The sequence below is a fragment of the Vipera berus genome, assembly GCF_964194415.1.
Source record: "Vipera berus genome assembly, chromosome: 2".
Classification (NCBI taxonomy): Eukaryota; Metazoa; Chordata; class Lepidosauria; order Squamata; family Viperidae; genus Vipera; species Vipera berus.
The window spans coordinates 151957749-151981484 of record NC_138203.1 but is presented as its reverse complement, the minus strand read 5'-3'; the positions used below and the strand labels follow the sequence as shown (position 1 = coordinate 151981484).

General features: G+C 45.6%; 1 protein-coding gene and 1 long non-coding RNA gene across 6 annotated transcripts in view; one reads left to right on the top strand and one right to left on the bottom strand.

Moving 5' to 3' along the window:
* Positions 1 to 17044, top strand: part of RBMS2 (RNA binding motif single stranded interacting protein 2) — a 76980-nt gene extending 59936 nt beyond the window's left edge. For 2 of the 3 annotated variants that reach the window (XM_081319498.1, XM_081319496.1), the window contains exons 7-14: positions 3496 to 3605; positions 8929 to 8975; positions 9156 to 9249; positions 9997 to 10047; positions 10646 to 10759; positions 10850 to 10930; positions 11967 to 12053; positions 14472 to 17044. In XM_081319498.1, the coding sequence (XP_081175624.1) occupies positions 3496 to 3605; positions 8929 to 8975; positions 9156 to 9249; positions 9997 to 10047; positions 10646 to 10759; positions 10850 to 10930; positions 11967 to 12047 (578 nt within the window). In that variant the 3' untranslated portion in view covers positions 12048 to 12053; positions 14472 to 17044. The remainder of the gene's footprint in view (positions 1 to 3495; positions 3606 to 8928; positions 8976 to 9155; positions 9250 to 9996; positions 10048 to 10645; positions 10760 to 10849; positions 10931 to 11966; positions 12054 to 14471) is intronic. The other variant, XM_081319497.1, reaches the window with a different exon arrangement.
* Positions 2790 to 23565, bottom strand: LOC308663234. Of its 3 annotated transcripts, none has more exons than XR_014025325.1 (5): positions 18343 to 23565; positions 16961 to 17050; positions 8096 to 8207; positions 6795 to 6966; positions 2790 to 3351 (listed from the first exon to the last, which is right to left on the bottom strand). It is a non-coding gene; the product is annotated as an uncharacterized lncRNA (long non-coding RNA). The 3 variants fall into 3 exon arrangements; XR_014025327.1 differs by having other exon boundaries at positions 19402 to 23565; XR_014025326.1 differs by lacking the exon at positions 6795 to 6966.
* Between the last annotated feature and the right edge of the window lie 171 nt (positions 23566 to 23736).

The following is a 23736-nucleotide window of genomic DNA, read 5'->3' as shown; positions in this document are numbered from 1 at the left end:
CAGGAAAACGTGTTGTCAGATGAGTATGAGTAAAACCAATGAAATACAGTGTGAGCAGTTCCAAGGTAGTTTCAGAAGAGGGCAATGTGGCTGAATGGTTAGGGCAGTGATGGTCAACCTTTTAGAGACCGAGTGCCCAAACTGCAACCCAAAACCCACTTATGTATCATTGGGTGCCGGGTGGGCGTGGCCCATTGGGCTGGCGTGGCCCATTGGGTGAGTGTGGCTGCGGTGGTAACGGCAGACTGGGTGGGACTAAAAAGTTCAATCAATCAATTCCAACTTTGTGAGATCTTTTTTTTTCCCCTGCAAGAGTTGAAATTGATTGATTGATTTGAACCCTTTTTTTTTTCACACGGTGACGGAGGCCTAAAGTGAAAAGGTTTTATAAAACCCAGCTGAAGGCCTAGGACTGGGGCGATAGCACGCGTGCCCACAGAGAGGGCTCTGCGTGCCACCTGTGGCACGCGTGCCATAGGTTCACCACCACGGGGTTAGGGTTTCAAGTGCAGCAGAAAGAAGTTACAGCCCTGAAACTGGAGCTACGTGGTTCTCCATTTATAATGTGTAAAATGTGTTGCTGTGGGTAACCTGATTGAAACAGGTCGATGGAATTGGTGAGACAGGGAAGGAACTGAGCGTTGCTGAAAAAGAACAGTTTACCAGCCTAATGAGTACAGGCAGGGGGAAAGGCCACGTAGTCAATAAAGGAAGGTGGGAATTGGATCAGAAGGGCTGTTCTGATCAAATGGGTCTGCTGAAATTATTTTGGCCAGAGGCCCCCAACCTTTAGGGCCACCGGGACTGGTTCCGTGGGGAGAGGTTTTTCCGCGGACCGGAGGGGGTGTGGTTTTGTGTGCTGCCCGCATCCCGCGGATGGGGCTTTGTTTGTGCGGACCAATTGCTGGCATGCCACAGCCCTGTACCTGTCCACAGATTGGGGGTTGGGGACCCCTGATTTTGGCTACTGCCTCTTCCTGAGAAGTATGAATTAAGTCATCTAAATCTGACCCGGTGCTAAAATTGTGGCCTGAAGAGGAGGGGTAAAACACTTTGAGCAGGAAGAGACATGACTGGACTAAGCAGATAAACAAGTTAGAATAGCAGGATGCTCTTAAGAGGCACGTGTGGCGAAAGGTTTGGAGTCATTTCCTATGTGCAGCAGCATTAAGGAATCGTACTTTTTCCATGGAGTAAATTTCACAGCGTGGTTCCCAACAAAGGTAGTTTATAAGAAGGGCATTTTTATTTCCTTATTTGCATCCAGCTCATCACATCTCAAATAAGTGGGGGCGCTACCAAAAAAATTAAGGGTTTCTTGCCATTTCCAGGCTATGATCAATTGATCATGTCTGGTAAATACAATATTGCACTGTCTTCTATCCCTTTCCCTTAGCTGCCTTCTATAGGTTGCTTCTTGGTGGTGGTGAGGCTGCTGTTATTGCATTTGTGTCCCAAATTTTGTCTGAACACTCCAGGAGCTTAGATGAAGACTGACCTTAATTTAATTCCCACAACAATAAAGATGGATTATGTTGAGAGAAGATGACTGTCCCCAAATCACCTAAACAATATTTGTGTCAGAGAATCACTTCAATATGAGTCAGCAGTGTGCTGCAGCTGCCAAAAAAGCCAACACAGTGCTAGGCTGCATTAACAGAGGGATAGACTCAAGACCACTTTACAGTGCCTTGGTAAGGCCACACTTGGAATACTGCATCCAGTTTTGGTCACCACGATGTAAAAAAGATGTCGAGACTCTAGAAAGAGTACAGAGAAGAGCAACAAAGATGATTGGGGGACTGGAGGCATATAGGGAACGGTTGCTGGAATTGGGTATGTGTAGTTTAATGAAGAGAAGGACGAGGGGTGACATGATAGCAGTGTTCCAATATCTCAGGGGCTGCCACAAAGAAGAGGGAGTCAAGCTATTCTCCAAAGCACCTGAAGGCAGGACAAGAAGCAACGGATAGAAACTATTCAAGGAGAGAAGCAACCTAGAACTAAGGACAAGCTTCCTGACAGTCAGAACAATTAATCGGTGGAACAACCTGCCTCCAGAAGCAGTGAATGCTCCAACACTGGAAGTTTTTAAGAAGAGACTGGACAGCCATTTGCCTGAAATGGTATAGGGCAGGGGTAGGCAACCTCGGCTCTTTTATGACTCATGGACTTCAACTCCCAGAATTCCTGAGTCAGCATATCTGACTCAGGAATTCTGGGAGTTGAAGTCCATGAGTCATAAAAGAGCCGAGGTTGCCTACCCTCCAACTTCTTCTTCTTCTTCTTCTTCTTCTTCTTCTTCTTCTTCTTCTTCTTCTTCTTCTTCTTCTTCTTCTTCTTATTATTATTATTATTATTATTATTATTATTATTATTATTATTATTATTATTATTATTATTATTATTATTATTATTATCATTATTATTTGCTTGATCGAGTCCATGATACACATCCAATGCTGCAATGGCTTCAGCTGCAGACTCTCCAGTGCAGGCTGCGATAAAACTAGGCTGCATAACGAAACCCGAGCTTGGGGAGAGGGATCACAACCACTCCACTCAGAGGAAGCATATATGATTGGGGCATAAAAAAGCATGTCTGTCCAACTATTATTATTTTTTGGCGTTCTTTCTGACAAGCTATTTTTATAATCTGCTTTTTCAAAGTGGCCATACCTTGTGCCCTCCCCACCCCCCACCCCCAATAACTCACAATTAGCGGCTCCTTGGTTTTGGTGCATGTATCAGCTGGCCCTTCTGACTAGTGGGCCAAGGGCCCAGTGGAGGGAGGTAGGACTAGAGTATCCTCTTGTACGTAAGTGCTGCTCATGTGGTAGTAATTCAGAATGCTATGTAGCTCTGTACACTCTCCCAGTTGTGGGAGAAGAGAGTAGTTGCTTGGCAACAAAAAGGAAGGTTAACCACAAGCGTTCAAGGAAAACAGTAGCATGACACTGAAGTCTGCAAGTCTTTAAATGGAAAGCTGCCTGGGCCACACACACTGTGGATGGAGGCTGTTGCATTCCCGACAGAATGCTAATATGCCTAGCACTAATGTGAAAATAAAAGTCTGCAGATGGTCTCACAAAAGTCACAGAATTGATGCTAACTAGCTCTTCTGACTTCCCCTGGGCACGGCTGGATCGCGAACAATGGCAGGAGGTTTCGTTCTTTGTTCTAACCAGGAAGGGTGAGCAGCGCTGTGTCCAATGTGATCAGCCATGGCTGTCCATTTTGGATCTTCAGGTTGATGTTAACAGTTACTGCTACAAAGCAAAGTAGCCTCTTGTTAATGAGTGCACCAGAGACGGAACAGTGTGTCGAGTGGAATTCAGTGTATCAAGTCAGCTGTGAAGAGAAGGTTTATGTTTAGATTCATTGCTTTGCACTGAGAGAATACAGAGCCCTAGGAATATCATTCAAACTAGGAGCCTCCAGATCTGTTACAACAAAAGTCCCAAGTCTAATCCCAGGTTTATTTTTTTTCTGCAGCTCCTCCAGATCCGCTGCTTTGCAAGTTTGCTGATGGTGGCCAGAAGAAGCGCCAGAATCAGGGCAAATATGTGCAAAATGGACGAGCCTGGCCAAGGGAAAGTGACACGGTAAGCGTGAGGGTCAGCAGGAGATTAGAGGGCTTCAACAGACACAGAACACTCTTTGGTCATATATGGTGGCCTAACGAGAACTTGATAAAAAGTTTGTCATGTTCGCTCCTAGCATGGAACTTCCTTTTTTGCAATAATTTTTATTAAGAATTGCATTGTAGAAATAAAACTAATGCAAACAACAAAAGATTAAAAAAGCCCAGCAAGTATAGTTAACATAAACAACTTTTCTCTCTCTCTTAAAATACAACCGATCATTTCTTCATCCCATATCCCATCCCGTTCTCTATCAACAAATCTTTAAAACCGCATCGCTCCATTTCCGTCAGTAAAAGTCCATTAGGATTTAAGAAGTAGCAACATAACTATTATAAATTAGGGAATGGCAGCAGGTGCAGGAACAGAGGGCCGTATCGACTCCAGGGAAGGCCTCTCCGCTACTTGCAAGCGGTGAGGCATTCCGACCCTCTTGTTCTACCCCGAGGTCCCGGGAGTGAGGATGTGCAGCCTCCTGAGCTCCGGCTGGTGTACCTGAATGCCAGGTCTGTCGTTAATAAAGCTCCTCTCGTCCGTGACTTGGTCGAGGGTGAGCAGGCGGACCTGGCTTGCATCACGGAGACTTGGTTGGGCCCAGAGGGCGGTATTCCTCTGGCTGATCTCTGCCCACCAGGTTTCCGGGTGCTACACCGGCCTCGGGCTCAGGGTAGGGGTGGGGGAGTGGCTGTTGTTATGAGGGAGACCTTAGCTCCGCGGGAGGCCACCGTTCCGCAGATAGTCGGTTGTGAGTCTCTCTTCTTGAGATGCGGCCCTGGTGCGCAGTTGGGCTTGCTGCTGGTGTACCTTTCGCCTAGTCACGCAGCAGCAGCCCTGCCTGAGCTTCTCGATGTCCTCTCTGGGTTGGTGGTTGAGTTCCCGAAACTTATAGTTTTGGGGGACTTCAATCTACCATCTCTGGGAGGATCATCTGAGTTGGCTCGGGAGTTCATGGCTTCCATGACGGCCATGGACCTGACGCAAGTAATTTCAGGACCGACTCATGAGGGAGGCCACACCCTTGACCTAGTTTTCTTATCTGGGCGGTGGTTAGATGATCTTGGTGGGGGCTCCCCAATTATTATGCCCCTGTCATGGACCGATCATCATCTCCTGCGGCTGGTCTTCCGTTTTGCCACCCCCCGCCGTGGGTGTGTGGAACCAGTTAGATGGTACCGCCCCAGACGCTTAATGGATTCCGCGAGATTCCAGGCAGCGCTGGGGTCCCCACCTGCCTCCCCCACTCACAGCTCGGCAGATGCCTTAGTGGAAGCTTGGGAAAGGGCAGCCACTGAGGCTCTTGACCGAGTTGTACCCTTGCGGCCCCTGACCCGATGCAGATCCCGTCGAGCTCCATGGTTCTCCGCGGAGCTCCGGGAGATGAAGCGCCGGAGACGGGGCCTAGAGAGCGGTTGGAGGTCCAGCCGATCCGAATCCGACCGATTGCGACTAAGAACCCATATTAGGTCTTATCTCGCTGCGATAAGGGTGGCGAGGTCTAATCACTTCGCTACCCTTATCGCGTCCGCAGATAATCGCCCGGCCGCTCTGTTTAGGGTGACTCGCTCCCTCCTTAATCAGGAGGTGAGGGAGGAACCCTTGCAGGGTCGTGCCGAGGAGTTTAACAATTATCTGTCGGACAAAATCACTCGGATTCGGACCGGTCTGGACTCCGACTGGGCAGAGTCTGGCGATCAGGACGCGGGTGGTCTTGTCGATATCACTTGGGAGGAGTTTGATTCTGTGACTCCGGAGGAAGTGGACAGGATTATGGGGAGACTGAGCTCCACCACATGTTTATTGGACCCGTGCCCTTCCTGGCTGATTTATGCAGCCCGGGAGAGGACACGCAGCTGGTTCCAGGCAGTTATATCAGCTTCTTTGAGTGAGGGTAGCTTCCCTGCCGTCTTGAAAGAGGCGGTGGTGAGGCCCCTCCTCAAGAAGCCTGCCTTGGACCCAGCTGTATTGAACAACTTTCGTCCGGTCTCCAACCTTCGCTTTCTTGCGAAGGTTGTTGAGAGTGTGGTGGCGCATCAGCTCCCTTTGGTCCTGGATGAAGCGGATTATCTAGACCCATACCAATCGGGTTTCAGGCCCGGGTACAGCACGGAGACGGCATTGGTCGCGCTGGTGAATGATCTCTGGAGGGCTCGGGACAGGGGTCATTCCTCTGTTCTAGTCCTATTGGACCTCTCAGCGGCTTTCGATACCATCGACCATGGTATCCTGCTGCGGCGTCTCAGGGGATTGGGAGTGGGAGGCACGGTTTTACAGTGGTTCTCCTCCTATCTCCAGGGACGCTCGCAGTCGGTGTTGACAGGAGGGCAGAGGTCGACCGCGAGGTCTCTCGTTTGTGGAGTTCCTCAGGGGTCGGTCCTCTCGCCTCTCCTGTTCAACATCTATATGAAACCGCTGGGTGAGATCATTCGTGGCTTTGGAGTTGGGTATCATCAGTACGCTGATGATACCCAGCTTTTTCTTTCTACCCCAAACCACCCCAGTGATGCCCTCAACGTGATGTCCCGTTGCCTGGAGGCGGTTCGGGTCTGGATGGGGAGGAACAGACTTCAACTCAACCCCGACAAGACCGAGTGGCTTTGCATACCTTCATCCCGGGTCTATTCGGATATTCCATCTCTTTCTATGGGGGGTGAATTATTACCCCCCGTAGATAGGGCTCGCAACTTGGGAGTCCTCCTAGATTCGCGGCTTACCTTGGAAGATCACATGGTGGCCGTGACTAGGGGGGCTTTCGCCCAGGTTCGCCTGGTGCGCCAGTTGCGGCCCTATCTAAGCCGGGATGATTTATGCACGGTCACTCACGCGCTCGTGACCTCTCGTCTAGACTACTGCAACGCCCTCTACATGGGGCTTCCCTTGAGGACCACCCGGAGGCTCCAACTGGTACAGAATGCAGCCGCGAGAGTTGTGTTGGGAGTTTCCCGATACTCCCATGTGACACCTCTGCTCCGTGAGCTGCATTGGTTGCCAGTTGTCTTCCGGGTGAGATTCAAGGTGCTAGTAATGGTGTTCAAAGCCCTCCATGGCATGGGGCCGGAGTATTATTTCTGATTTTCTTTAAACAAATCCCCCTATATTGTTTTTTCAAATATTTATTTATTTATATCCCACTTTTATTATTTTTACATATACCTGAAGGCCGCAAAATTATCCGACACATCTTCCTCCTCCTATTTTCCCCACCACCAACCCTGTGAGGTGGGTTGGGCTGAGAGAGAATGACCGGCCCAAAGTCACCCAGCTGGTTTTCATGGCTAACTTGGGACTTGAACTCATGGCCTTCTGTTTTCTAGCCTAGACCAAACTGGTTTGTAAATAAACAAAACTTTTAAAACATAAAACAGTTCTAGTCCACTTAAGTCTATTAAACATTACCAGAATTAGCAATCAGTCTCTTTTAACCTTGGTCAAATAAACCAACTATGTAATCTTTCCCCTTTCTCATAACAACCTTTAGTCTTCTCAGATAATATCCAAACATCTGTTTTCTTCTCATGTTCTCTTTATGTCTTCTCACAAAATCACTGGCACCTTTTTCAAAGCCCTTCTGTAGCTCCAGTATAAAGAGGTTATCCACATCATTCTTCATATTCTCCATGTTTCCTCTCACAAAATTGTTGATAACCTTAACAAATTCCTTTTGCAAATCCCATATGAAGAGATTATTCACATCACTCTTCTGGTTTACTATTTACAAGTTTTTTTTTTCTTCAATCAACCAGTTTCACTTGTATGTCCAACAGCTCTCTTTTTTTTTTGGTTTCCACTATTCACCTTTTCCCTCTGTTTATAATTTTTAAATCTGCATTTAAATCAATTTCAACTTTATTCAATAAAATCTGTTTCTCTTCCACAATGCCATCCAATTTATCTTATCCTGGCAACTAAATTTAAAATTATGTTTTGCCCCAGAAAGTCATATACCTCACTCAATAAATCTCTTGATACATTCATTTCCTTCTTGTGCCTTCAAAGTCATCAATTATTGTTTTCAAATATAAATACTGAATGTTTCTCATGGGAAAAATCCTTTTAATTAATTTCAAAGTTTTAATTCAAGTTCCTCTAAACATTTAATCTATTTGAAAATTTCTAGAACCCAGCACTCTAATCACTTTTTGCTATATATTTTTTTAAAAAAGTTTCTACAAAATCTTAAATTCATGATTTTTCCTAAAGAAAAGAATGAAAATTGAAGAACAAAACCCTTTTCCAGTGAATACAATAAAACTTGTGGTTCTGAAGATTTTCAATCTTTAAAAATACCTCACTTTAAGAAGTGAGGTTTTGTTGAACCTTGAGTTCAGGAAATGCTTCAGTAATGTCTCTGGCTCATGTACAGAGAGTCCTCAACTTACAACCATTTGTTTAGTGACAGTTCGAAGTTACAAAAGCACTCAAAAAAGTGACTTAGGACTGTTTTTCACACTTACGAGCATCGTAGCATCCCCTTGGTCACGTGATTAAAGTTGGGATGCTCAGCAACTGGCTCACATTTATGACGGTTGCAATTCCTGGGGTCACGTGATCCCCTTTGGTGATCTTCTGAAAAAGCAAAGTCAATGAGGCAGACACTTAACAGCCATGTTACTAACTTAACAACTGCAGTGATTCACTTAACCACCGAGGCAGGAAAGTAATAAAATGGGGCAAAACTCACTTCCCAACTGTCTCACTTAGCAACAGAAACTTTGGGCTAAATTGTGCTCATAATTCGAGGACTACCTGGAATCCCACGACTCCCAGCTGATTGCAAGCAGTGGCAAAATCCTTGGTTTCTGCCGTGTACTCACAAAAAAATAGCTGTCTGGAATACATATGAGTAATCTCAAATGTCTCTCCTTTCTCTGGAGAGATTTTGGCAGTCTGGATCCTGCCTCCTGCTACCATTTTCAACCGTAATCTCTCCCACTGCTCCGTGGTGGGTCAGCGTGCTATTTCCTCACTGCATACAACTGCATCCCTGGCATGGAACTTCCTAAGCAAACTGGTTTCCCATCTCTCCCTTTGGATTTTGTGAACCGGCCACAAGTTGTGCAGTCTAAGCTTAGAGACAGGAGAAGTTCCCTAACAGCTTGACCGACTGTACTGACATGCCACTCTAAGCTGGTTGAGAGAACAGCCTCTCTGCTGGCCTGGATAAGGCTTGCAACTTGTTCCCAGAAAGGGGAAATAAAAACTACGGCTTCGCTGAGCTGAGAACCTGGTGCACTGGGGAACCGGAAGAGGCATGAGCCATATGTGAATTAACTATTGTTTCCTGCAGGGTGGGATGACCTTGACTTATGACCCTACATCAGCGTTACAAAACGGGTATGTCTTTGTTCTTCTGCCTTCCCCTTTTATTGGTAGGGTAATGTTTTTATTAGAAAATGGGGCCTGGCAGAATTAAACTGGCATGGCAACCAGTGGGAAGAGAGGTCTGGTGAGCGCTCTCGTCAGTTTTGGACAGACTTCTAACAGGCAGCTTTGCTCCCCCTATTTTCTCTGCAGGTTTTATACAACGCCCTACAGCCTGGGCCCAAACAGGATGATTGCCCAGACTGCGCTCTCCCCTTATCTCCCATCACCTGTTTCCTCCTACCAGGTATGTTACTTTGGCAGCTAATACTGGAGAACACAAACTCTGGGCCTGAGTCACAACAACAGATGAGAGCTTGGAAATGGCTGTGCTCAGAATGGGGAGGAGAAGGAGGCAGCCTTTGTTTTTCTTCTTCAGTTCTACGTGTTGGCCAAACACAATCACAGGATTCCGTGATTAACAAGGCTTGGGTTACTAAGAACAAGTCAGAAATGGCAAGAAATGATGTGATGGTATTGTGATGCATTTATTCAACCCCTTGTGTTTCCCCAGCAGGGGGGAAAAAAATGAGAACACATGTCTGATTTTTAGAACAAATGGAAGGTAATTCTGGTTAACTTTCCTGTTGTACCTCCTATTCAGCTAGCAGAAGTCACCTTGTCTAGATGAAAAGTACTTTAACGAGAGAAAATATAGCTATCCCTGCTACTTGTAAAAAACCCCGTTCGTTGACTTTGTGTGTGATGGGGAAGGTCTGCCTTTAAAGTGGCCTTCCATGTTCAAAGATTATGGGAGTTGTAGTTCCAAATCCACTTTTTAGGAAGGAACCCAGAGTGGGGGCAAGCCAGGTTAAGCGGAAAAGTCTACAAGGGTGTGAGCTGTGAACCAGAAGTCCTTGGTTGAAATCTTATCTGCACTACTTGGATATTGTTTCTCAGCCTGCTTCGTGACGGGGTTGACTAGCTCAATCAATCTACCTTTTAGGACTGTTTTGTTAAGATACCATGTATAAAACATGCTGCCTTATTCTAGGTCCACAGTCCATCTTGGATGCACCATCAGTCATACCTCATGCAGCCCACGGTGAGAGCTATTTCTGCCTACCTGCCTGCCTGCCTACCTACCTACCTGCCTGCCTGCCTGCCTACCTGGAATCCTCCATTAAGGAAAATGTTGCAAAAGTTCTCATAGTGCTAATTAGTCCTTTTAATTGTGAATTCAGATGGAACAGTAAAAGTTGGACTTGAGTTTTTTTAAAAAAAATTTTTTTGCAAGAGTTTGGGCTTTCTCCCTTTCTAGTCCAAACGACAGGAAAAATGATTAAACTGTGTACTGTTTTTTGTTTTGTTCGTCTTCCTGGACCAGGAGGGTAAAAACACTTACGTGTCATCCTTATGTGTTAACACTTACGTATTAACTAACAACTAATATACTTTACTACTCATTGGGAAGACCTTCTTTGCTTTTAATTCAAAGCGCTGTGTGGCCCAGAGTGCTGGTCAGCAGGTCCCCCCTTTTCTAATTACCCTCCAGTTTGAACTTTTGGGAAATGCAGTGCTTTCATGCCAGAGTCTGTGGTAATAATGCACATTGTTCTTAGGACGTTTCTAGACTCATCCCTTCATTGCTTTCCATTTTGTCTCAGACGGTGCCCTCTTTTATTATGTGTTTTGTTCCCAAGCAGGGGACGGTGCTGACACCTGCCATGGACCACGCCATTTCCATCCAGCCCACTTCCATGATGGGGCCTCTCACCCAACAGCTGGGCCATCTGTCCCTCAGCGGTGCTGGCACAGTAAGGACCCCTTTCCTCCTTCCCCTTTTTTTGTGGGGCTGAGACCCAGTCCTGCTCTGGCCTCTTGACATTTTCTCTCCTTCTTACCAGTATATGCCAGCGGCAGCAGCTATGCAAGGAGCCTATATTCCCCAGTATACACCGGTGCCTTCCTCTAGTGTCGCGGTTGAGGTAAGAGGCCCTTTTCCCCTTCCTGCTTAAATTAGGAATGCTTCCTTGGTACAGATTTATGCCTTGAAACCACAGCAACAAAAAAAAAACCCCGCATGCTGAGTTCACATAACAACTTTGAGTAAGCTAAAATGGGGATGGGAAATGTGTGGCTTGTTTTCTCCCAGGGTCTCAACCTTTGCCTTAGCAACTGGCTCTTACGTCAAACCATTTAGGGTGAGTGAGTCACGTGACACATTATGTGACCCATTAACTTGGGTTTGGGATTTGGTGTGTTGTGTGAACGCAGCCTCTGGACTATATATTGTCTGGGGTAAACTACACACCTTTGCAGAGATTGTTTATCTTGCACTGATACACATTTTGGTTTTGTGTGTTTCCAGTAAAAAGGAGCAGGTTAACTGAGGGTAAGCTGGTGGGTGGAAATCCAGAGCATGCTTTATAGATTTTGGAAATGGCATCCCATAGATGGAAGAGGATTCCATATTCCACTGCCACCCTTGCCATTACTTTTGTGAACTTTTCTTCACACACACACACACACACACACACACACAAATTGTCTTTAGGAGCTATGGCATACATGCTTCGGGTAATGATGTTTCCCAAACTAGCTTAAATTACTCTGGGAAGTTGATTAGCCATAATCTTTAATAGGTCCTATTCCGAAATGAGCTCTTTCTTCTACACACTGGTGTCTCCCAACAGAAGCCCTTGAATGCTTTTTCTTCCCAGCCACATAAGAGTCTTTCAATGCCGAGCATAAAAACCAGCATGGGGAAGGCATCCGGCTCCCATCACAGGGTTGGGGATCTGAGTCTGTGTGGTGGGTAAGACGAGGAGCCTCTGGAGACCACTTTGCTGCTGGTAGAAAAGGCACGTGGCCAGTTGCTGAGCTCTTAACGAGGGAAGGGGAGAGGTCTGATTCCCTACCAAGCCACATGGCGATTTGATCTTGCTCATCTTAGTGGGGCTGAGAGGTTGGGGGAAGATAACGGCTACCATCCCAATTCCCCCAATGGGTATTTTGTCACAGGAGAACAGTGGCCAGCAGAGCCACGTGACAGTGGAGTCTCCATCGGATCATGCTGCCTACTCGTATCAGTACAACAAGTAACAACAGGTAAGGACAGGAGTGTGTGTGTGGGGGACTGGCATATATGTATATGTATATGTATATGTATATGTATATGTATATGTATATGTATATGTATATGTATATGTATATGTATATGTATATGTATATGTATATGTATATGTATATGTATATGTATATGTATATGTATATGTATATGCAGTGCTTTTTTTGTAAAAGAAAAAGGTGCCGGAACTCACACGTCATACAACCCGCCTTGCCTAACAAGGTTCCATCCAAAAAAGGTGCTGGATCCATTCTGAGCATTCTATGACAAAAAAAGCCCTGTGTATATGTATATGTATGTATGTATGTATATATATATATATATATATGTTTTTGTAGATTTTCACGGGTACAGATATGTAGGTCTTGGCGTATTCGGGTCTTTTCCCGTGTAAGATTGAGTGTGTCTTGGCGACGTTTCGACGAGGTCCCACTCGTCATCTTTAGGCTGGTGTCTTCGCCTTCGTGCTTGACACACTCAATCTTACACAGGAAAAGACCCGAATACGCCAAGACCTACATACCTGTACCCGTGAAAATCTATGAAAACGTGTGTGTGTGTGTGTGTAAATTAGTCGTCTTCTCCCAGAGATAGCTCCATTTTCATTCACTTGATCCTTTGCCAGTTCTGAGCTCGTGCCTGGGGGCCTTGGGCAATGGCCCATGACCACACGAGTCATTTGAGCAATCTGGGTAGATTCACCCCCTTTTATCTCCTCCCCAAAGGAGGAAGAGAGGTGCAAGAGAAAGAAAGATAAGAGAAAGCAAGAGTTAGGAGTCCATTGAAGGTATTTTCTCCAGCAAGTCCAGAAACCTGGATTTTGCTCTGTTTGTCTTATCCACATGCCAGGAAACTTCCTTAAAGGAGGTCAGCATGGCACTTGAGAACTGGGCCACTGACTAGAACTGTGAATGAGTCATGGTGTGTGTGTGTGTGTGAGAGAGAGAGAGAGAGAGACTTGTTACAGCATTCAGTCATGGCCAATTGGAAAATGAGATCCAGGGTCCTCCCCACCCTGTTCTTTATTGTGGAGGGGCAGCAAACGTGGCTTGGAAATTAAACAACACTCCCCTCCCCAAAATCAAAACCCATCCCATGTGATTTAAGTAACTGCAGGAAACCGGTTTGTGGACTTGTGCTTAAGCAGGGTTTAATTTCTAAAAAGAAGAAAAGAGAGTTGCCAACCGCAAGGCTTGTAGTGGAGCCCTGTGCGTCTTCCTGCTGCTTAATTCAAAAGAGGAATAAAAAAGGGTTTTGAGATGCTTTTAAGGACAGACAGGAGGCCGAACTACTCTGTTACTCCTAAATAAGGAAAAAGGAAGCCAAGAGGCTAGACGTCAGTCTCCACATCATGTTCCACAGAGCATTTCTGCAATGAGCTGGACATTGTTCAAGTGTGTGGCCTTTGTTCCCAGAATTTTATAGCAGTAGCCGTGGTGACTGGGGCATTCTGGGAGTTGAAGTCTTCACATCTCGAGGTCACCTAGGCTGGTGGAGGCTGTCCTAACCTCCTGAGTTCCGAGAATGAAGAAGGATCAAACGTCTCACTGACCTCGGATGCAGAATCTACTTCTTGTCCCAGGAACGGGCCCAGTTTCTGCGTTGGCTTCAGTTTTTTTCTATCAGGACCCTCAGATATGGACCTTGGGCACAACCACAAACTGAATGAGCAGAGAGCAGAATGTCAATGAGACTAATAAGGATTCTCCCCTTTGCCTAGCCTGGCAATGTGTGACCAAGCGATCTCTTCATCAGGGGCTTGAAGGGTGTGTGACCTTCAGAAGGGACAAGTGAAGATCCCCTGCTGAACCTTTTGCATGTTCAATGAGACCTACATTATCTATTGATCTTCAAGGTGTCACAAAACACACTTGTTTGTTCTCCCAAGCAGGCTAATATGACTCTTCGCTTGGAATTCTGAGACCAGCTCTCAGAATGACCTTTTTTGAAGGAGCTCCTGGTGTGACATCCACATTTCCCGCAGCGAACACTTGAAAGAGGCCCATGTTCTGTGTCTCAGAGCGGCGTCTCCTTCGTTCGCTGCAGGAAACGCAGGGCAAGGCTTCCTGCAGCAACTCTTCAGTGTGGAGTTGCCCTAACTAATTCAGACCTAACCCTTCAGCCCAAAGGCCTTCTCCCACATAGGCAAGCAGCTGAAGGTTGAGGCCAAGTGGCTGAGAAGCTTGCGTGTGCTCAGATCGATTCTTCAAATGCTTCCTAGCACATTGGTCACCAGGGCGGTTGCCAAAAGTTGTGAGGGTGGGGAGAGGCTGAAGGTGGAAGGCTTGGGACTGAGACAGTTTCTCTTCTTGCTTACTACTTTGTGTGCCACACACACTACCTCCACAGAGGTCTTTGTTGTCTGCTTTCGTAATTCCCTCCATTTTTCATCCCTTTAGTGCCACCGAGCAGCTCAACTCTGAGCAATCACTTCGAGGGAGACAACGCGTTCTTTTTTTTTTTGTTGTTGTTGTTGTTAAAATTTTGTGCTGCGTTTAGAAGATGTTGGAACCATTTTTGTTTTTGTTTCTTTTTTCTTCTTTTTCTTTTTGGCAAAGAAAAAGGTTGTTTTGTTTTTTTAAAAAAAGGAAATAACCGCAATAGACTTTTGTCACCGAGGAACCAAAGGAGGTCAGAATGGGGGTACAAAAAAAAGAAAATGCCCTCAACCCTTAGATGTACAGATGGACTAAGGACTATTTTAATACGAGAACATTTGTGTGTGTATGTGTGCGCGTGTGCGTGCGTGTGTGCGTGCGTGTTTATTTTCTTGATAACAGCAAAGTCAAACGCTTTGGATGCCCCAGAATTCCCCAGAGAAGAAAATGAATTTTCCCCCCCCTTCTTTTGGAAGCTGGTTTGGTACCTCTGGGAGGAAGGTTTTTTTGCTCCTTTGAATTCATTTCGTTTTCTTTGGTCATGTAAAAGATTTTTTAAAGGACAAATATGCAAAAGTGTTTGAATATTTTTTTTGTTGTTGTTTTATAAGGAAAAAAAAAATGAAAAGCCCCACCTCGCAGCTGTAGGATAAAAATCAGTGCGGAGTTTTTTTTTTTCTTCTTCTTCTTCTTCTTCCTTGGGGTGGGAGTGGGGAGGGAATTTTGCTTTGAAAGGATTATTTTATTATTTCAAGAGGGTATTTTTTTTCTAAAAAAGACAAATTTACAAAAAAATAAAAAAGAGGAAATTTACAAAAAAAATTCAGAAAAAAGGAAATCTTAAAAAAAAAGTTGAACTTTGGCGGCAGCAAGAGGGGTTCGCTTAATGCTTGTCAAGTTGGAATGAAATGATGCGGCTGGAGGCATCCGATGAACTTAATTTTTTTTTTTTTGGCATAAATTTTGCCTCAGCTGAGAGAGAGAGAAAAACAGAGTTTGCGCCAGACCTCAATTTTCTGCCCTCTGTCCAATTGGACTGTTTTTTGCTGGATGTTTTGGACTCTGATTTGAGCTTCTGTGCAGACCTGTCTTTGCTTCCATGGGGAGGCCTCCCCCCCCCTCGCCTGCCCCGTCTTGCCCTGGACCAGGGGAACAATAAACGGACTAAGGAATCTGCCGCCAGTGATGCGTCATCACCTCTGGACTCTCGGACGTTGAATGGACACGTTGCCAGCAGCAGTGCTTCGCCCCGTCCCCATCCCCAGGATACACAAACACACACACACACACAGTGCCTTCTGCTGCCTGCGGTCCGGACTGTGCTGCCGTAAGCCCCCCCCTTCCGCCCCCCAGTTCCTGCATGCCTGCCAAGCCCAGGTCCACAGGGCGCCGTTCTCGACCAACTCAGCTGGGAAAAGGTGCTTCTCCTTCCGACTGGTGGGGACTGCAGGAAGCCCGTCCCAATTGCTGTGAACCGAGCAACCAAGGAGCATCGAGCACCTTGCAGGGGATGTTCCAGCTCCCCGCTCCCCCCCCTCCAGAGATCCTAGTTACTATGCACGTTATCCCTTCCTCCCCCAGCCCTTGATTGCTGGCTGCCCCCTGAGATTTGCAATAGGAGGAGACTATGTGCAATAATTCAGCCTTTCCTACCTTGTGTTTCCCTGCAGGGCCTCCCGAAGTGCTTTAGACACCTCTGCATGTACCCTTCCCCTCTCCCCCCAACCAGATGGTGCTAAAAGTCATCCTCTACTTCCACCATAAAGTCACCCCCAGCCCAGCTGGCATGTAGCTGACCCTTCCATCCTCTTGTCCAACCACCGTTGCTTTCCCCCCCCTTCATGGGCTGTGATCACCTTGCCCCCTTTTCTCTCCTCCCCCCTCCTCCCTGCTGGCCCCTTCCTTTGAAGAAATGGCTCTTATGCAGCTGACAATCAGGAAGGAGCAATGGCGGAGGCCATACGGGTGTCACGTGAGTCTAGGAAAGCAAGAGTGCGTGTGCATGTGTCCCTATCTGTCTTGGTTTGTGTGTGTACCATCCATGTCTTTGAGGGAAGGGAGAAAGAGCTGTGGTAGGGTGGCATTGGAGGAGGTGGCATTAATATACCGGTGTCATTGGATTTGTGCACTGCTCAGGATCCTTTTGTTGTCTTGACCACTTTTTAACCATGGTCCTGACCCAGCAGGAGCAGGCTGACTTCCTATTGGAGGTTTGGGGAGGGTTCAGTTCACCCCATCCTCATAATCCTTCAGCCAGGCTAGTTTAGATACCTTCCTGCATTGCTCATGAGAAGGGACGACCCACAGACAGGAGACACAACTGTAATGCCCCCCAGGAAAGAGGCAAGACCGACAGTGCAGGAGCCCAGGGGATCCAAAGGCTGGCTACATTCGGTGCCCCTTTCTCTGGCCTGGCCAGACCCTCTTGGTTGGCATAACCACCACCCCCATACACCTCCCCCTAGTGCTGAGAGAAACTGAAGTGCCTTTTTTGGGGCATGCAAGCTTGCCTTCATCTTTATGTTATGTGACCTTCGATGGGCCTCATCCGTAGCCCAATGGAGTTTTGCAGAGTCGGGTCCCAAAGTGGGTTGGGATGGCTAGAGAAACAAAAAAAAACCCAAAAATTAACAGTAAGTTGAGATTCTGGCTCCAACTGTCCCTACTTGGGAGGCAAAGGCAGAGGAGCCCACAGTCCCTGCAGGACTAATAAAGGAACTTCCCAGATAGATTGGGGTTTATACCCACCCACCCTTCTCTGTCTTACGTGCCTGCAGTGCTCACATGCCAAACTACAGGGAAACTTTGAAACACCTCACATCTGCACCCAGAACAAATGCAAGCTATAAAAGGATTCTACTTGAGGAATTGATTCCAGATGTGCTCCAAATATGGGCTGCAACCTCAGACTACATCGGGGTACACCTGGTCCTTAAAAGGCCACTCTCCTGCCTTCCCCCACCCCTTTTTTTTGAGCAGCTTTTAGAAAGGATATAGCAGAGAAACTCATTACCTTGAATTTTCTTTTTTTAACCCCCCCCTAGGACCTCTTCTTAAAAAAATCCATGTGGGTTAAAGCATAGCTTCACATCTGGAAGACACCAGGTTGAGGCAAGGCATCCTTTGAAATTTTCTTGGGACGCTTTCTTAGAGTGAGTGAGTGAGATCTGTAGAAATCTTGTTTTGATAGGATTCATGCTGCCAATTTTTTTGTTACATTAGGATTTATAGCTGCTTTTTCAAATCCCCCACAAGATCTTACTAAAACAACTAACCGTGGGTGGTTAGTGAAACCCGTGTTTTTTTAAAAAAGATAAAATGAAGGGGATATTGTCTACAGGGGTCTCCTCATCCTTTAGTTTGATTCCTACAAATGGTTGAGTTTACAATTAAGATTCTCCTGGTTTGTGTTAATAGACTTAAATTCAATCACCTCCAAGCACCCCTGCCCATAGCTATTTTAGATTGGAGTGGGAAATATGCTAGATATTTAGGCATTTGATGATGGCAACTAAGAATCTCGATAGGATTAAATTAAAATTTAGTCTGTGCTTGTAGAGCCTTTAGAGTGAGGCCATTTTAAAATGTAGCAGTAATCACAAAATAAAATTAAAAAGTCCCTAGTCCTAAGCTCTTACCCAGAAACCTGTTAGAAAATAAACACCAAGGATTCGGCTTAACTGTGTTATGTTGCCTTTAGTGTAAATTCAAAGCAGGTAATGAAAACATGAGTTAGCTTTCCAGCCTTTCAAGTGTAATCATTAAAATCAGGGTTACCGTTTCCTTAAATAGTAGGAACATATTAAAATTAATTAAATTATATATAAAAAGATCATTAAGATAATTGATTAATAAGTAAATAAAATTAGCAAATCAGGACTTTAAAACAGACCTTTAGACTTGGTTTGTCATTGTTTTCAAGTTGTGAAACACAGCAGCCCTCCGAAGGCACCTCTCCCAAAGCTCTATGCTGCAGTCTAAGGGAAATTTTCTTTGAACCCAAGCTAATTTGGGAGATCAAAGGAGTTTAGTTAATTAGCTATCAAGTTTATTTTGCCCCGTGTATGAAATGAGAAGTATCCTAGCTTTCTAAATTTTGTTTCTTACCACCAGCACTTGGGGGTGGGGGGGAGCAAAGAAATTCAGGATTACAACTCAGTAAAATTCAATTATGATTAAGAGAGCAGTCCTCACCAAGAAGAAAATTCCCATAAATTCAGGAAACTGACTTTTAAGCAAATGTGTATTTTGTAGCCGTAGTGAAACCTTAAACTGCCTCCAATATTTCTGACCCTCTAGTGCAGGGGTGGGGAACCTTGGCTCTTTTATGACTTGTGGACTTCAATTCCCAGAATTCCTGAGCCAGCATAAGCATCCCAGCAGTTCAGTGAGGGTCAGATTAGCATTGCGCTAGAGCAGGAGTGGGGAACCTTGGCTCTTTTATGACTTGTGGACTTCAACTCCCAGAATTCCTGAGCCATGGCCAAGTCATAAAAGAGCCAAGGTTCCCCACTCCTGCTCTAGCGCAATGCTAATCTGACCCTCATTGAACTGCTGGGATGCTTATCTGCGCACAGAAATAAATGTCTGCACTGAAAGCCCCCAATGGCACTGTAAAAATCAAGTGCCAGATCAAGTACTGCTTTGGAACAGAGTTCCTTCTTTCAGCCTGCCTGGATTGCTTTCCTGAGCTCTGCATTTGGTATTCGGCTGCCATTAGATACCTAGCCTATCCTAAGCAAGTTCCCACCCAGAAAGAACATGTTGGCTGTCCCTTTGACAGCATTTGTCTCAGGCATATGATCCATTTATTTTATTTTTCTAAAAAAAATCCCACAGCCCTCTACCTTATGATGATGCTTAATGGATCCATAAATGTCTGTGGCAAAAAGCATGTTTTCTGGCAAGGGGGCAATACACTTGTGGTCCAGTCTGCGTGTATCCTGCTCACCTAATCTTGAACCCGTAAGACAGAATCGGAGCACGCCCACTTGTCCAAATTGCAGTATTCATTTCTAAATGAAGATGAAAGCCCACTTTCCTCTTTTTTTCTTCTGATCTCTGAAAGCTGTTTCTTCTTTTTAAGCGTTGCTGGGTCTTTCTCTTGTAGAACCAGGGATTAGGCTGGCTCACCGTTGGTCATCTGGAATGTGGAATAGGAGGTAGCATTTGGCAGAGCCAAAGTCCAAGCTATAGGATGGGGGGAAATGTAGGGAGCAGTGTTTCAAAGCCAGTTCTGAGGATGAAGAGGGTGCTGGACTGTAAATAGAAACGGACTCGGCGTGGTCTACCAAATGCGACTCCCTAGGAATCTTAAGTGATCCCACAGCATATTAGAAACAAAAGCAGACCTGAATCTACAGTACAATTGGCACCCGGGAATTGCCACCCAAAGGCATTGAGGCTTTTGGGACAATGGTAAAAGAGAGGTTGAGATAGAGTAGCAGTGGCCAGTGTGTGGTGTGCATGCCAAGAGACAGATTGCTGAGAGTTTGGAAAAGAGGACAGCTGTAGATTTAAAACGTTTTGGAGGAAGTCTGCTATGGCTAAGATTGAAGAAGATCAAAGCTAGAGATGGATGGATGCAAGAGTGAATGTAAGCTGACAGAAGAGAAATACACATGCAGACATGTATTCTTTCCCACACATTTTGCCCTAGCAAAGATTCCTTTTAAGCCTCAGCTCTATTCTCATTCCTCTTCCTGGACCACTGCCTCACAACCCTTTCATCCACGCTAGACACTAGGTTTGTGTAGCACTCTGGGTCTAGTTTCAAGCAGGTCCTTTGGAATGCAAGAGTGCACAGACATAGCATCTCTCTGCAACTCTTTAAAGCAGCCGGATTTTTATCTAGGAACCCAGGCCAGCTGAAGAGGACAAGTGTGTTATCCCAGGCAAAGATGCAGGGGGTTAAAAGAGTTGAGGGCAGGTGCTATTTGCACACTCAAGATGCTCCTGTGCAATCTTACTAGATATGTGCTTTGGGGCAGTAACATTGTATTATTTTGTTTATTCCATCTTATCCACACGGAACGTATGCAGAGTGGGTGATGAGAAATGCTAGGCTCTTCTTTCAACGTCGGTAGGCTGCAGAGGGCACCTTGGATGGCAGCCTTTCTGCTCCAGCCCCATCTCATGGTGTCTGCTGAAAGCTTACAGGAAGGTTCCAGTTTCCTGGCAGACTGCAAGTCAAGTCCCCAGCTACAACCCACCTGCGGGCTGGGAAGATCACTGTTACAATGCTTTACTACACATAAAACCATCCCTTGCTTCATGATATGGAAGCCTGCATGCTTCGTGCAGGGACCAAACACAAGCAGCTGGGACCTTTGGAGCCCGCACCTCTGAGCTGCTGGTATTTTTTTTTATCTTGTGCCTTGATTTCCCCTGTTCCATTCTGACAGCGGGGGAAACCAGTCCCTGCACTTTATAAATGCCCAGTCCTAGTTCAGCCTTTCTCCGTGTCGGTTTTCAAAGCAAGGATGCTGTAGTCTTGTCCTTCCTTTCTACCTGGCTGCTGCTCCTTATTCCAGCTCCCCCTAACCCAGCCTTTACCCATCTTTCCACCCGCCACACTGGAGGAGAATGCAGCAGGCTGCCTCCCAAGGCTAATAAGGCGAGCGTCTCACATCTTATGTCCCTTTCCAATGCGGATACTTTAGAAAGCGAGCACCATCACCCCAAATTTTTTAGCTGTATCATGCTGGCATTGAAACCTGAACTCCTTGGAAGTTGGGGGTGTATGGGGGTTGGGGTTGGGTGGAGAGAGAGAGAGAGAGAGAGAGAGAGGAAACCCGGTTCAGAACTTCCCTTCATTTTTATGCTCATCAATTCCAGTTTTTGTCATTCTTAGCTACACATCTACCTCACATGCACTCGCAGTTCATTTGTATACCCAGAACCGGCAAACTGCACCTTCTCCAAGGGATACGTTCCCCACCTCATCCTTAAGAGATAAAAACCTTTAGGCTCCTCTGCTTTTGGGAAGGGGGGGGGGGAAAGAGAGAAGAAAAATGTTGGTTTGAATGAAAAATGACCCCTATGTTGCTGCTAATTAATACAGTTTATGTTCAATGTACTCGTTTTTGCTTTGCTTTTCTAATTTTCCTTGTAAAATGTTATTAGTTTATTTAAAATGGAGCAGAAATGGTTTTATCTAGAGAAGCATTTTGGTGGCTCTCTTGTGAGTCCCCAACTGGGCAATAGTTGACAAGACCACGAAGTTGCTTCCCTCTTTCTCCCTCTCCTTGTTTTGCCACAGTTCTCGAGTTTTCCTAGGGCTTCACTGCTTGCACTGGAGATCAAGGGAGGTTCCAGAATGAGAGCGGGCACCATCACTTTTGTTTTATAACAGAGAATGGTGGTTAATGCTTTCTGGCAAAAGCAAGACATTACCCAATTTCGGAAGTATCAAAGCGTAGAAGAGGCTACCGTCCTCCTGAGAGTTTTACAGTAGCTAAGTACAGTCTTCACGAGGCTTTGGTTTCAACAACAGAATCATTGCCCTAAGACACACCACACTTTCTAAACCACCAATACCTGTTTCTCCTGTAAAAACCACTGTCAGGTAGTATGCAGACAACAAAAAACAGCCAGACCCTGTTAACAAAATTAGCGGAAAGACTACTTTTGAGTGAGGACTTTTCATCATCTGTAAAAATTGTATAAGGTGATGTATGAATAATATAGCTTTGGGGATGAAAAGGGGGTGGGGTAGAGATATATTTAGTGCTACTATACTGTTAAATTTTTCCAAAGATCAAACTCTGGTTCATTGTAAAGAAGACATTATGTGGATCCTTTGTTTGGCCCAGGATGGCTGATCTAGAGCCCACCAAAAAGGATTACGTGCTTGATACAAACCTGCTCCCAGTAAGAGCTGTATAATGGTAGCCCACGTACCCTGGGCAGCCCTGTCCCCAAGGAATGTCAGCTCTTCACCCCCCCCCTCCCCCCAAAGCAAGCATGCAAGACAGCACGCTCGGCAGAGAGGATGGGCTTCAGCCATTCCAAATCGACTTGTAAGTTAACCAGAAGTTGTACCCGGCCAATTATATTCCAAGACTCTCGGTGCTATGATTTCCTGCTTCCATTTTTGCCGCACACTTGGGTTTTCTAGAGATGGCCCCAACAGAACAGTGAGCAGCTGTCTCTGGGATGGGTCAAAGGTTGGTTGGGCAGAAGAGGCGATGTTTTTTTTTCTTCTTCCAAACTTACCATGCGGGTGATAATTTGAAACTGTGTGACTTAGAAAAAAGAAAAAAAAGTAATGAAATCAGAACAGCCCCCTCCCACTTTTTGACTATTGCTGTGGAATAAATGTGTACGGTTGCGGACTATTTAGTGTTCTTCCATAGTCTTCCCATCCCTAGCAGGAAGGGCCTGTGCAGATGAGCTTAAACTAGGATCTCTGATTCAATGCAACAAGGTTCAGCCTAACTTGTCTTGAACAAATCTCTAGCTTGTCTGCACTTTCCTCTGGAGCAATATGCCCTTAACCTGGGGGTTGTGATGGTTGCACTGATGCCTTGTCCTCTAGCAAATTGCCCTTAAACAAATAGCAATAGGCATCCACCCTACGCAACGTCCTTCTCATGCTGGATCATGGCTATAACAAGCTACAGGCTATTTCATGTGCTTCAGTGTATTTGTACTTTTTCACGACTTGGGAACAAGTTAGCTAAATGTTTGCTTTAAGAAAAAAAACACGTCATGGATGTAAAAATGTATTTTGTTAAAACACATTTGGCAGTCAACCCAACTGAGGATGGAACCTCGTTTGCCTTTATCCCATTTCTTACTCAAGACCTTCAGAACTCCCATTTTGAAGGTACTGGAATTCTTAAAGGCTTCCATTCGCCACAAACCAGAGGAAAGTTCCTGCCCATCTCTCCATTCATTGTACTGACTAGTTTTATTTATATACTTAGGGACTATTTGTACAGGTTTTTTTAATTGAGAAGTTTCTATTGTTTTGTATCCTCCATGCTACATACCGCCAGGCCTGTTTCTCTCTCTCTCTCTTTCTCTCTCTCTCTCTCAACCCTGTACAATTGCCCCCTCTGTGGAGCTCTGACTGGTCTCATTTTGAACAAATTTTTGTTTTGAAATAAAAGATGGGAAAAAAGTGCTGTCTCGATTGTTTCAGGTTTCACTTTTAAGAGGGAACATGCACCTGATGACCATCATGCACGTTTTAGTGGGATTTGGGCCATTTGTTAATATGAGAGCAATTATTCAAGATTTAATAGGGATTATTGGTTAATAACAGCTTCAGGTTATATTC